The 13,690-nt window shown below is 57.7% G+C and overlaps 1 protein-coding gene across 20 annotated transcripts in view; it reads left to right on the top strand.

The window, feature by feature from the left end:
• Positions 1-13,690, top strand: part of OBSCN (obscurin, cytoskeletal calmodulin and titin-interacting RhoGEF) — a 168,352-nt gene that overhangs the window by 137,049 nt on the left and 17,613 nt on the right. For 18 of the 20 annotated variants that reach the window (XM_063724835.1, XM_063724833.1, XM_063724832.1 and 15 more), the window contains 4 exons: positions 1,611-1,778; positions 2,597-2,699; positions 3,077-3,206; positions 4,687-4,798. In XM_063724835.1, coding sequence (XP_063580905.1) covers positions 1,611-1,778; positions 2,597-2,699; positions 3,077-3,206; positions 4,687-4,798 — 513 coding nt within the window. Of the gene's footprint in view, positions 1-1,610; positions 1,779-2,596; positions 2,700-3,076; positions 3,207-4,686; positions 4,799-7,901; positions 7,945-11,399; positions 13,225-13,690 lie in introns of those variants that run through there. The other 2 variants (XM_054518794.2, XM_054518797.2) reach the window with 2 other exon arrangements.

The raw sequence follows: 13,690 nt of genomic DNA, 5'->3' as shown, positions 1-13,690 counted from the left end.
TGGTGGCCCTTATAGGAGCTTTGGGGGAGAGAACTGGAGCCCAGGGGATGGGCTTAGTGGGGATGGGAAGAGACGCCTTGGAGGGTGTGAGCACAGCTCCTTTCTGGAGTTGCCATAAAGGGGTGTGGAGATCTGAGGTGGTAACTAGAAGGTTTTTGAAAAAAATTATTTAAAATTATTTCTGAGCTGGGTGGGGTGGCTCACACCTATAGTCCCAGCTACTCAGGAGGCCAAGGTGGGAGAATCGCTTGAGCCCAGAAGTTTGAGACCAGCATGGGCAACAGAGTGAGGCCCTGTCTCTACAGAAAGTTAAAAAATTAGCCAGGCATGGTGGTGCACCTGAGGCGGGAGGATCACTTTCGCCCAGAAGGTCGAGGCTGCAGTGAGCTGTGATTGCCCCACTGCACTCCAGCCTGGGCAACAGAGCAACACTCCATCTCTACAAATATATATGTGTATATGTGTGTGTGTGTATGTGTGTGTATAATGTACATATATCTTATAGTTCTATACAAATCATAAGTCAGTGCTGGTTGTGACCTTTGTGATTTTAAGCAATCTGTGGGGCACACCCAGTACTATTGGAATGTGAATCGATGCCTTTTTATGTATTTAGACATTATGTGGGAAGGAGTTCTCCACAGTGAGAGGCCGTGCCTTCCCATCCCTCACCCGGGAAGGAAGCATGCCTTGGCCGGAGAGGTGTAGTCAGTTGTGTGTTCATACCAGGGTGATTTACTTCACATTCTTCAGTCTTCAGATATTTGTATTAGAAAGCCGTGCATTTGGAGGCACGAGGATGTGGCCTGGGAGAGGAGAGTGGAGTTGGGGGTGAGACTTTGGGCTGCTGTGTCCTCTGCAGGGGCAGGTTCAGGGAGAGAAGGAAGGCATGGAGGGCTGTGGGCAGTGATTTTGAGAAGGGGCTGCAGGCCCTAGGCTGGGTAGGCAGGGGTGAAGAGGGGATCAAGGTGCTGTGAGCTGGGGTGCAGTCAGTGCATTAGAGGTCCTCAGAGCATCGCAGGACTGCTGAGAGCTGGGGTGACCAAGGACTCAGCTGCCCACAGAGGATGTCCTCTGTGGGGCTCAGGTCCCTTGGCCTGCCCCCTGCCTCTAGCTAGCGTCAAAAGTGAACAGAGAAGGAGACAGATAGTGAGAGACAGAGAGACAGAGACAAACACAGAGACAGAAAGGTGCAAAAGGCACAGACAGAAAAACAGACAAAGACAGAGACATGGAGTCACAGACAGAGATACAAAGGCAGAGACAACAAGGAGACAGAGAGATAGAGACAGAAAATAGAAACAGACACAGAGATAGAGACAAAGAAAGAAGTTGAGTCCGAGACAGAGAGACAAAGAAAGATGGAGATAGAGAGGCAGAGACACAGAGAGAAGGGGAGCTCGTGTCAGCTTCTCCCTCCAGGGTTGCAGGTCAGCCTGGCAGCTGGACCTGGCAGGGAGCCTGTGCCTGGCCCTTGTGCTACAAGTGTGGCCCCTCCGTTCCCTCCCTGACCATGACTGCAGCCCCCAGGCCAGGCCCAGCTTCTTCCCGCTGATGGGGTGAGCCCTTGGGTCCCCACCTGGGTGATGGCCCCCGCTCGTCCTTTCCAGATGGGAAACCAGTGCAGGTGGACCCCCACCACATCCTCATTGAAGACCCCGATGGCTCGTGTGCCCTCATCCTGGACAGCCTGACCGGTGTGGACTCTGGCCAGTACATGTGCTTCGCGGCCAGCGCCGCTGGCAACTGCAGTACCCTGGGCAAGATCCTGGTGCAAGGTTAGCCCGGAGACCTTCCTGGGGGAGGAGTCGCCCTGACCCTCCCACCATGGCAGGCCCAGCTGCGGTGGGGTGGTGGGACAGTGGGGTGGACATCCGACCATGTTCTGAGGGGATCACTGGGGGCTCATAGAGGGCACTGGGAGGGGTGGGGACTCTGCAGCCCCTTCCCTGGCATCACCCTCAGCTCCATCATGGCATCTCTCTGTCTCTCTGTATGTCTCTGTGTCTGATGCACTGTATCTATCTCTTTCTGTCTTTGTCTCTCCCTGTCTGTACGTCTCTATCTCTGTCTTTGTCCTTTGATCTCTGTCTCTGTCACCCTGTCTCTGTATGTCTTTTTCTGTCTCTGTCCTTCCGTCTCTGTTTGTCCATCTCTATGTGTCTCTCTGTCTCTCTATCTTTCTGTCTCCCTGTTTCTCCATCTCTGTCTCTCTGTCTCTGTTTCTTTATCTCTGTCTCCATGTCTATGTCTCTGTCTCTTTCTGTCTCTATCTCTGTCTCAATTTCTCTTTCTCTGTCTCTTTCTGTCTCTGTTTTTCCATCTCTGTCTCTTTGTCTCTGTCTCTTTGTCTCTATCTCTCTATCTCTATTTCTCTCTGTCTCTATCTCTATATTTCTCTCTGTCTCTCCATCTCTGTATCTTTATCTCTGTCTCTCTGTTTCTCCATGTCTATCTTTCTGTCTGTGTCTCTTTCTTTGTTAAGTCTTTCTGTCTCTGTCTCTATCTCTGTCTCTGTGTCTGTCTGTGTCTCTCTGTCTCTGTCTCTAATGTTTCTATCTGTCTCTGTCTGTCTCTTCCCTCCACAACCCCACAGTCCCACCACGGTTCGTGAATAAGGTCCGGGCCTCGCCCTTTGTGGAGGGAGAGGACGCCCAGTTCACCTGCACCATCGAAGGCGCCCCGTACCCGCAGATCAGGTGGGGCCCAGGCCTGCCTGGGGATGGGGCCTGAGGGGGTCGGCTCCCACCTGGAGCATGGGGCACGGGCCATGTGTTCCCGTGTCAGGGTGGGCTAGACATGGCCACTGGCTGTCAGCTGAGCATGGGCTTCGTGGGGCTCTGGTTCATTCTGGATGTGCGGCCCTGCCCAGCCGGGAGGACACGGCCAGGCTGTGTCTTGGCTTCTGGAAGGGGGGGCTCCCTGAGGACCCCTGGGGTCTGAGGGCAGGGCAGCCGGGTCGTGAGCACAGGTAGCACAGCCGGGCGTGGCCCTGATGTAGGACATAGGAGGATGTCGCCGGTGGGATAGAGCATGGCCCGAGTCCTGCCTCACGTGCCCTCTGGGTGGATTCCAGGTGGTTCAAGGACGGGGCCCTGCTGACCCCTGGCAGCAAGTTCCAGACACTGAGTGAGCCTCGCAGCGGCCTGCTAGTGCTGGTGATCCGGGCGGCCGGCGAGGAGGACCTGGGGCTCTACGAGTGTGAGGTGAGGGGTGCAGGAGTGGGGACCGGCCTCGGGGCCCAGGCCATCCTTGCCGGCCGTCCTCTGGGGTCTGATCGTGGAGGGGCTTAAGAGCCCAGGCCCTGTCCTCAAGGTGGGGGGCTCTCGGCAGAGGCCAGGGGACACCATACCCACTGCTGCACCCTTGATGACAGGCCAGAGGCCACCATGCCACTGTCACCCCCCCATCACAGGCCGGGGGCCACCAGGCCACTGTCACCCCCCCACCACAGGCAGGGGGCCACGATGCCACTGTCACTGTCATCTCTGGCCACACCACCGCCCCATGCCCTGGCCTTATTCTCTGCTCCCATGTCAATCTAGACGCCTTCCTTGGCTTCCCTGGCCATTTCAAGGATGCCGCTTGGCTTTTGCCTTTGGGGGGCCCGGTATGGCCTCATGAATTTTGTCATTCATGTCAAATGGAGTGTCAGTCATCTAGTGTAGCCTGGCCCTGCTCAGGTACCTTTTACCTGTGGAGATGTACAGCCTACAGGTGGACAGAGCTGCCTTCTGCTCCAGCCACTGTGTCTTCAGGGCTGGGGCAAGGGCTCCTCAGGGTGGGGCCCAGTCCCAGTCCTCCGGTCCTTCAAAGCCTGCAGTGGTCGTGGTGGTCATTGTGGCTGTGTGCTAACTGTGGGTGCCCCAGGCTCCAGGTGCTGGCCTCTGTCCAGCTCCTCCAGGGGCACTTGTCTGGCCACCACCTCCCACCGTGTGGCTGCTGCTGTGAGCCTGTGGGGAGCCTGCCCCACACCACTGTGGCTGGGGAAGCCAGAGACCCAAGTGAGCTCTTCATTTGCACTGTCTAATACCATCACTAGCTACACATGGGGATTTAAATTTAAATTTAAATCAACTAAAGTTAAATCCAAAGCTAGGTGCTGTGGCTCACACCAGTAATCTCAACAATTTGGGAAGCCAAGGCAGGAAAATCGCTTGAGCCCAGGAGTTTGAGACCAGCCTGGGCAACACATTGAAACCCTGTCTCTGGGGGAAAAAAAAAAAAAAAAGCTAAAACATTAGCCAGGCACAGTGGTGCACACTTGTGGTCCCAACTGCTCGGAAGATTGAGGTGGGAGGATCCCTTGAGCCCAGGAGGTGAAGGCTGCAGTGAGCTGAGATCGTGCCATTGCATTCCAGCCTGGGTCACAGAGCGAGACCCAGCTTTAAAAAATACATAAAATGAAGTTAAGTTCAGTTAAAGATTCAGTTCCCTGGCTGCTCTGGCCCCATGTCCCATGCTCAGAGCCGCACGTGGACAGGGCAGACGGAGAGCATCCTCATCACTTGCAGGGGGCCCTAAGGCCGTGTGGGTCCCCCAGGGATGCTGTGGCGGGGCTGGGGCCCTTCCCCTTGTGGGAGAAACACCAGGATGGGGGCTGCCCATGCTCCCGACATGGCCACAGGGAGAGGGCCCTATCCATGGGGAGCCTTGGGCTCTGAGCCGGCCCTGCCGTCCTTGCAGCTGGTGAACCGGCTGGGCTCCGCGCGGGCTACTGCGGAGCTGCACATGCAGAGCCCCACGCTGCAGGCCCGGGAGCAGTACCACAGGGAGCAGCTCGCAGCTGCAGTGGAAGGTAAGTCCCACCCCTGTCCTCGCCACCAAGGTGGCTCCCCATGGCCCAGACTCAGGCTGGACCCTCACAGGCCTGGCCATGTCCAGGAGGACAAGACTGTCACCCTTCCCAGTCAGGGTCTGCTGCCTGGAGGACCTTGGAGGAGGGGCTGGGCTGGCATCGTGGGGCAGGGAGAGCCACAGATGGGAGACAAGGAGGCTGCTGCGGGCCAGGCACAGGTCCCAGTCCCCAGCTGGAGGCAGCACCTGTGTGGGCTGGTAGAGGGTAACCCCTGAGCCCAGAGCCTGGGTGGAGGCTGGAGAGGCCACTCTGGGTGGGCGGGGTTCCCAAAGCCCTGCTGCGTTCCGGAGAGGGAAGCCTGTGCACAGAGGCCAGGCCTACACCCAGGGCAGCTTGCTGGTGGCAGACAGGAGGCGGTGGGCAGAAGGCAGTGGGGAGGTTGCAGCAGGAACAGTAGGAAGGACGTCTCTGCAGAGGGCCAGGCCGCTGGGCCCCAGCTTGGCTCCCAGGAGAAGGGGCAAGTGTCAGGGGCCTGGCCCCTCTATTCAGGGTAGGTCTGGCTGTGGAGATACCTGGCCTGGTCTGGGGCTGCTCCTGGGGTCCTGGGAGGGCCTTGGGCTGCAGAATGACTTCACTAGGGATGAAAGGTGAGGGGTGGAGGGAGAGGTGGGCACATCACTTCATTCCTCCAGGCTCCCGGATGCTTTGTTCAGGGCAGAGGCAGCCAGGGTGGGAAGAGGGTTATCGGGCATCCGTCTTGGGCTCCCAGTTGGAGCTGCCCGTCTGGACAGGTTTTGAGCCTTCCATCCCTGGGGACATGCAAGTGGAAGCTGGTCCAACACCTGGCAGAGCTGCAGCTGCCACTGTGGGATTGGTTGGAATACGTGTTCTCCAAGTCTTAAACATTGGCTCCTGCAACCCCACCTCAACTGTTTCTCCCAGTGCCCAGTGTCTGAAAGCCAGTTGCCCATCTGGACCCCACGGAGCTGGGCCATCTTTGATGCCCTCTGTGACCCTCAGGGAGACCCCTCCCTTGCTGGGCAGAGGTCCTTGTTCCTCAGCCCACACGGTGCCACTGGCACTGGCCAGCCCCCGACTGTGAGTGCCCCATGTCTGATGTGTCTCTGGGGGCCCCGTGACCTCCGTCAGCCCCACAACTGGTGGCCACAGCACCACACAGAACTGCTTCTGGAGCCGCCAGCACCTCAGCCTCCCACGAGTCTTGTGTCTCATGGCCAGGGAGGTGCCCAGCTGGGACGCCCAGGGCTGCCTCTTGCTGGTGACAGGAGCGTCCTCCACAGTCGTTCACTTGGCTGTCACAACAAGTCTCTCTCTGGGTCTGGAGGAGGGGGTGGCAGGGGAGAGAGGACACCAGTGCTGGACAGGGTGTCAGCGCCTCAGCGAGGTGAGAACGCAGGTCCTTGAAGAGCCTGGAGCTGCAGCCAACGCCTCCCTGCTTCTAACTCCTATCCTGCTGCTTCATCTTTAACCCAGCAGCTCTGCAGCCCGAACAGGCCCTGGCAGGCCTCTGCGGGGTGGGCGCTGCCCCCTCACTTGTGAATCATGCTACGCACGGCTGCACCCCTCCTGTAGTTGCAAATACTCACTCTGGCCCACAGCCGATCAGGGGACAGTTCAGGTCCATGAATGAAGGTGCCAGAGAGTGTATGGGCCCAGAGGTGCCTGGCTGTCAGCCCCAAGTGCAGGGAGGATGAGTGGGGAGGCCCCGGGTTTTCCCATCACTCTGTGCAGTTCCCATCACTGGCCTGCAGGTAGTGGACACATTGGCTTTCCCTGGGGTCAGCTTTGTCTAAACACACAGCCTTTTGGTTGGATCTCATTCTCTCCTCACATGGGCTCTCCTCTCTCCAGGGGGAGCCTGTGAAATACACACCTACACATATGTATACACGTGCATGCACACACGTATGCATGCACATACATCTGTGCACATACACACACTTGCACATGTGTGTGCACAGAAATGCACAGTACGTGTGGCTCCCAAGTGCACATATAGACACAGGTAGTCCCTGAAATTCACATGCTCCTCATCTGAGACAGGTGTAAAGCCTTTCTCCACATGGCAGTCTAGCAAAGCAGATGGTGTCCCACCCCCTGACCCAGAGCTGTGAGGCCATGTGCCCCAGGCCACGTCACTTGACTTCTGGGCCTCCTGCTCGTTTTTTTCCCTCAGGGTGCTGGGGAGGGTCACTGAGTTGTGAAGGTGCTGGCGGCCTGTGGACTGCCCGCTGGCCAGCTGGCTAGGGCTGGGAGGGGCCATCTTTGTGCCCTGATGATTCTGCCCGGGAGCTGCAGGAGAGGAGTCCTTGAGGTGACTGGAAGGAGGAGCTGCCTGATCCCAGATGCGTCCTATCTGATCGCCGGAACCACAGGCCCTATCCTGCTGGTTCTGGGGAGGGAGGCAGCTAGGAAAACCAGGAGAGACCATGGAGTGTGTGGACTGAGGATGCTCCTATAGGGAGATTTGGGCTGACGCTCACTCGGAGCTCAGCACCCTGCCCAGGCATCCGCTGGGGCTGTTCTTGGTAGGACTTCTGTGGCTTTGTGCCACAAAGCTCAGTTGTGCCACTTTCAGGACTCCAGAGTCCCTCTCTCCTGAGGATTTTTTGTAACAGAGTCCCCAGCTGCCTCAGCCTCAGTGTGGCCGCTGGCTCCCTGTGCAGCCACAGGCCATTTATTCCCTTCTAGGACTTGGTTTCTGTGTCTGAGAAGTGGGATTGTAGGTCTGACAAATTCACGGGGCTCCCTCGGCACATGGGTTGAAGGAGAAGCTGGGACTTCTGTGCAGGGAGCATAGGTAGGGTCCTCATTCTCCCCACCCCCAGCCCCTGCAAGACTGTCGAGAGGGACAGTGGGTCCTGCCTTCATGAGCGGACGCATTGTCCTCAGCCCTCATTTCGCAGCCACTCAGGACAGGCATCGTCACCTCCACGTCAGATGCCCAGGAACTGGGGCTCTGAGTAGACAGCCTGCCCAGGGGCAGCTTAGCAGGTGACTACAATGCTGTGCCACTCAGATAGCTCAGCCCCCAGCACTGGCTGGTCTGTAACCCTCGCTATTCCGACTGTTTTCTTTGTAGTCACTGAGCAAGAGACTAAAGTCCCCAAGAAAACCGTCATCATGTAAGTGCAGGCGTGTTCCTAACCTTCCTTCTGACTGCAGTGCCTCCTGCATGCCACTGACCTGCCTGCATCATGCCTGTGTGGCCCAGCCACCTGCTTGCTGCCTGTCTGCTCACGTAACATGCACCCTCTGACTGCCAGCACCTTACAGGTACTTGCAGTTATGTTGCATAGGCACCTTCTCCTGGGGCCTCGATTACTTCCACACTTCACAGCTCTCTCTTCCAGGGCCTCAGTACACTCCGTGGTCCCACTGTTTCAGCAGAGTAGACTTATTCCACACACTTCACAGTGGTTCATCCAGGGGTTCATCAGGAGCTAGGCCTGAGAGCTGCTTTCCTCAGTGGGCCAGAGACAGAATTCTAATCCTCAGCACCCTGGGATTTACGACAGTGTTGTCCAACAGAACTTTCTGTGGTAATAGAAATGTTCTATATTGGCCAGGCGCAGTGGCGCAGGCCTGTAATCCCAGCACTTTGGGAGGCCAAGGCGGGTAGATCACCTGAGGTCAGGAGTTCGAGACCAGCCTGGCCAACATGGTGAAACCCCATCTCTACTAAAAACACAAAAATCAGCCAGGTGTGGTGGCGGGCCCCTGTAATCCCAGCCACTCCGGAGGCTGAGGCAGGAGAATTGCTTGAACCCGGGAGGCAGAGGTTGCAGTGAGCCAGGATTATGCCACTGCACTCCAGCCTGGGTAATAGAGCAAGCTCTGTCTCGAAAAAAACAAAAAGAAATGTCTATATCTCCCCTGCCCACCACAGTAGCCACTAGCCACTTGCGTCTGTTGAAGCATCTGGAATGTTGTCCAGTGTGATTGAAGGACAAATTTTAAATTTTAATTTTTTTCATTTGAATTTAATTTACATAGTGCACTCATAGTGGACAGCACAGCCTTAGGGCCTTTAGAGGTCCCCAAGCCCGATTTTCACATTTGGAAGATGGGGAAACTGAAGTTCAGGGAAGAGACGAGGTTAGCTCTGGGTGGCTAATGACTGGAAGTCAGTGGATATTCCAGTTCCCCAGTGCCACGCCCACCGTCCCTTTCTTCATCCTTCAGTGCCTCAAGGATTTAGGAAAATCACACATGCTGCTGCTGATGAGGTAACACAAGAGGACCAGAACTGGGTGAACCCATAAACGTAGGGTTGGTTTTGACCTGAATAATCTGAGAGGACTTCCAATAGAAGGTGTGTGCAGGCGGGAGTGATGGAAGAGCTTGCAAAAGCCAGGAGGCAAGAAAGACTGTGGTTTCCTAAGGCCAGATGGCTGAGAAGCTCCAGGATGGGAAAACTCTTAGTTCTCAAGGGGCCTTCAGTTGGCCATATTATGGGAAAATCCCATTGCCAGACATTTGTTGAGATCCTGGGTTAACCCTTCCTTGGCTTTCTCCCTCCTCCCCTAAAGCAAGTTGCTCCTATGATGCCACCCCACAATAGATGGGGCTGCCTGGGTGCTGGTGAGCACCCCACTCCTGGAGGTATGCAACGGTGCCAGAGCCTCACATAGATTAGGTCTACATTTTGTTCCTTTGGGAGCACTATTATTATCTACATTTTATGGGTAAGAAAATGGAGGAGCAGAGATGGAGCCAGAATGCCCCACTGGCAAAGCTTCAGAGGTGACTCATGCCTAAGGAAGGGAGGACCAGGTGATTTACAAGCATACAAGTCCAGTCTGTTCCAGGCTTAGGAAGGTGGCAACCCTCACTCTGCAAAGAATAATTTACCCACTCAGCTTGAGGAATGGAGGGAGCCAACTGCATAGGCATAGCGCTGAACCCAAGGGTGGACCACACAGGGAGAGGCACTGGGGAGGGGGTAGACCTGAGAAGGAAACAGGGCTTGGCGACAGACCCCATATGCTGTGCATGCAGTCTCAGTACAGGATGCCCATGTGTCCTTGTGGGGGTGGCAGTGAGTCCAGCATTTGGGGGATATTTAGGAGTCCCCATCCACCTGTTGGGATGCACTCAACTTACCACCCTGCATCAGCAGATCAGGCAACATGAGGTGAGCAGATGGGATCAGGCAACATGAGGTGAGCAGATGGGTTCAGGCCTAGGCTCTCAGCAACAAGCCTACTGCCCTAGAGCCTGGGTGTGAGGCAGGAAATCAGGCCTGTGGGCACAAGTGGGCCACATCTCTGAGCCTCAGCTTCCCCATTGGTTAAGTGGAATATGTCACTCCCTCCTTAATAGCTGAGGGTTGGAGGAGGCAGGACCTGTCATTGCTGTGCACCCCAAGGGGTGGCCACACATCTCTGGGCTCATCCCTGGGAGCAACTGCTTCCAGATGGAACCCTGAGTTAGACGAAAGCAAAACTAAAAGAGAGAGAGAGACAGTACCTTGGACAAAGCAGACAGCTGGCAGTAGCTCACTTGGTGACAACTTTGTCACCTCATACATGCCACATCCCTTGTCTTGAGCCTGGGGGAAGTGCAGGGCTGAGGGCAAAATGAGTAACAGGCAGGGAACTGGTATGTGTTGTGTGTTACTCAGCACGTTCTGCTTCCCTACCTGTTAACTCAGTTTGCTGTCAGTGCTCAGCAAGGTCAGGGGCACCGGGCACCAGAGGAGGACCTGAGCTGACTGCTGTGCTTCTCCCTCTTGGCCCCAGGCAGATTTTGAGCCTCTTTGGCCCTCTCTGTCCCCTATAAAGTGGGATCAGACCCTCTCCCAGGTTACTGCAGAGTCAGACAAGAGAGCTTGCAAAGTTCCCGGCCAGTGCCCCATGCACAGCCACATACAGCAGACCTTGCATTCTGCCTCCGTCACTCCTCCCCAGTCCCATTTTGGGAGATGGAGCCAGGCAGGAGGAGGGGCTTGTCAATGACGTCACATGGCTCATCATGGCCAAGCCAAGTCTGGGGCCACGTATCCAGCCAGGTTTCTCCCTTGGCCTGCCTAAAGCCTTTCTGGGCCTCACACTTTCAGACCCAAAGGCCAGGAGAACAGGTCTGAGCTCGGCCCCCACCCCACCCCCGCGGCATAAGCTGTCCAGCCCGTCCCTGGCTGAAGATTTTCAGGGTGTGCAGGCCCTGCCCTCTGAGAGTTGGCCACGCACCATCCCCCATGATACAAAGCACAAAGCCTGCTGGTGGGATGGACCTGGAGGGGAGACTGGCACCGGGGCCACTGCAATCAGGATGTGACCCAGTTTTTGGAGGTGCTTGTCTATGCAGTGCGGCATGGGCCTCCCCACGTACCTCACCTCGTGTTTTCAGATCTGCACACCAGAGACTAAGGTTGGCCACATGGGACCTTGTGCTTTGTTTCTTTGGTTCTGTGGCAGGGGGTGGGGGACTCTGCAGGTTGGGCTCACATGCATGTGTAAGAGTTCTTTGTGCAGTCTCACCGCTCGCTTGCTGGTACAATAACCTGAGCTCTCACGCTGCCCTGGCCATCCTGGGCTCTGTGCCCATCTTTTCTCGGGCCCTCTCCTCCCTCCCCCAGAGAAGAGACCATCACTACTGTGGTGAAGAGCCCACGTGGCCAACGACGGTCCCCCAGCAAGTCCCCCTCCCGCTCACCTTCCCGCGGCTCTGCCAGCCCGCTGAGGCCAGGCCTACTGGCCCCCAACCTGCTGTACCTGCCAGGGGCTGGCCAGCCCCGCAGGCCCGAGGCAGAACCAGGCCAGAAGCCCGTGGTGCCCACACTGTATGTGACGGAGGCCGAGGCCCACTCTCCAGCTCTGCCCGGACTCTCGGGGCCCCAGCCCAAGTGGGTGGAGGTGGAGGAGACCATTGAAGTCCGGGTGAAGAAGATGGGCCCGCAGGGTGTGTCACCCACCACAGAGGTGCCCAGGAGCTCATCGGGGCATCTCTTCACGCTGTCCGGTGCGACCCCCGGAGGGGACCCCAATTCCAATAACTCCAACAACAAGCTGCTGGCCCAGGAGGCCTGGGCCCAGGGCACAGCCATGGTCAGCGTCAGAGAGCCCCTTGTCTTCCGTGTGGATGCCAGAGGCAGTGTGGACCGGGCTGCTTCTGGCATGGGCAGCCTGGAGCTGGGGGAGACCGGTGTCACCCTGGAGGAGGAGTGCACTGTGGAGGAGGCGGGAGAGGAAGAGGGGGAAGACGGAGACGCCTTCATGACGGAGGAGTCCCAGGACACACACAGCCTTGGGGATCGTGACCCCAAGATCCTCACGCACAACGGCCGCATGCTGACACTGGCTGACCTGGAAGATTACGTGCCTGGGGAAGGGGAGACCTTCCGCTGTGGTGGCCCTGGGCCCGGCGCCCCTGATGACCCTCCCTGCGAGGTCTCGGTGATCCAGAGAGAGATCAGGGAGCCCACGGTGGGGCAGCCTGTGCTGCTTAGCGTGGGGCATGCACTGGGTCCCCGAGGCCCTCTCGGCCTCTTTAGGCCTGAGCCCCATGGGGCATCGCCACTGGGACCCCAGGTCCGTAGCCTTGAGGGCACCTCCTTCCTCTTGCGGGAGGCCCCGGCTCGGCCTGTGGGCAGTGCTCCCTGGACGCAGTCTTTCTGCACCCGCATCCGGCGTTCTGCGGACAGTGGCCAGAGCAGCTTCACCACAGAGCTTTCCACCCAGACCGTCAACTTTGGGACAGTGGGGGAGACGGTCACCCTTCACATCTGCCCAGACAGGGATGGGGATGAGGCGGCACAGCCCTGATGCTGCTGCTGTGGTGGCTTGGGGCAGCAGGGAGAAAGGAGTGTCCTTGAGGCCTAGGACGCTGCCCGGCCTCAGCAGCAGCCCCTGGGAGCCTCCTGAAGGCCTCCCTGTCCCTGGCCATGGGTCCTTCTTACCTCACTCAACTTCAGCCAGGAGGACTGGGTGGTGCTTGCAATGTTGGAATGACCAGCTCAAAGACCTCAGCTCTGGGCTGTTTCCTGTCAGCATGTCAGGAGCCTCGGGACTGTAGATGAAGGATGTGGCCTTGGGCATCTGTCCTTTCCCACATGGGCCTGGTCCATCCCTCCTGGCCCCAGCCACAGCTGCCAGGCCTGGCATGGCCTTGCCTCTCCTGCAGTCTTGGTGACTGAGACCCTTGGGTGGTGCTTTCCAGCTCTGCAGGCCCTCCTGGCCTTCTCTGTAGGGTGAACACAGGGTGTGTGTGTGGGCAGCAGCCCCTGTCTCTCAGCAAGAATAAAGCAGCTTCTTGCGCACCTCTCTGATTCTCCTTGCTTCTCCACTGGGCAGCCCTGGGTCCCCTCCACCTGCAGCCCTCAGGGGAGCCCCTACCCTCATCTGCCCTTGACTGTGAGGTCCCCTGGCAGGCCACTGCCTGTGGAATCCCGGCCCACCCTGGGGTCCCTGAGTGGACCTGTGGCAGCTGGTTCCCATCATGGAGGGGCCACTCCCAGAGGCACATGGCATGGCCAGAACAGCCAATCGTGCTCCTTCCTGGCATGCAGGGTGCCAGGCAGGCCTTCCCCAGCCCTGGGCAGCTGGGACTGTTGTCATGGCAGACGTGGGGATGTGGTGACCCCATCGGGCTCAGGATCTCAGCATCAGGGGTCAACTTCATTGTCTCTGGCCGGACGATCCCAGCACCATTAGAGGAAAACCCGAAGCCCCCCAGCCCCGAGGCTGGCCCAGGGGTCCTGCTGACTGCCTCGGAGTGAGGAGGGTGGAGAGGAGGGTGCCCTGGCAGTGTAGAGAGCAGCCTGGGTCTCCTCTCCAGGCTGGCGACTGGGGATGCAGCAGGGGCCCTCAGCAAGGGCTTGAAGACACAAACAAGGCGGGAGGGTTGGGGCAGGTGACCTGCTGGACCCGA

The sequence above is a fragment of the Pongo abelii genome, chromosome 1, assembly GCF_028885655.2.
Source record: "Pongo abelii isolate AG06213 chromosome 1, NHGRI_mPonAbe1-v2.0_pri, whole genome shotgun sequence".
In the NCBI taxonomy this organism is placed as follows: Eukaryota; Metazoa; Chordata; class Mammalia; order Primates; family Hominidae; genus Pongo; species Pongo abelii.
Note: the sequence above shows the minus strand (reverse complement) of the source record. Positions and strands in the feature narration are given on the sequence as shown.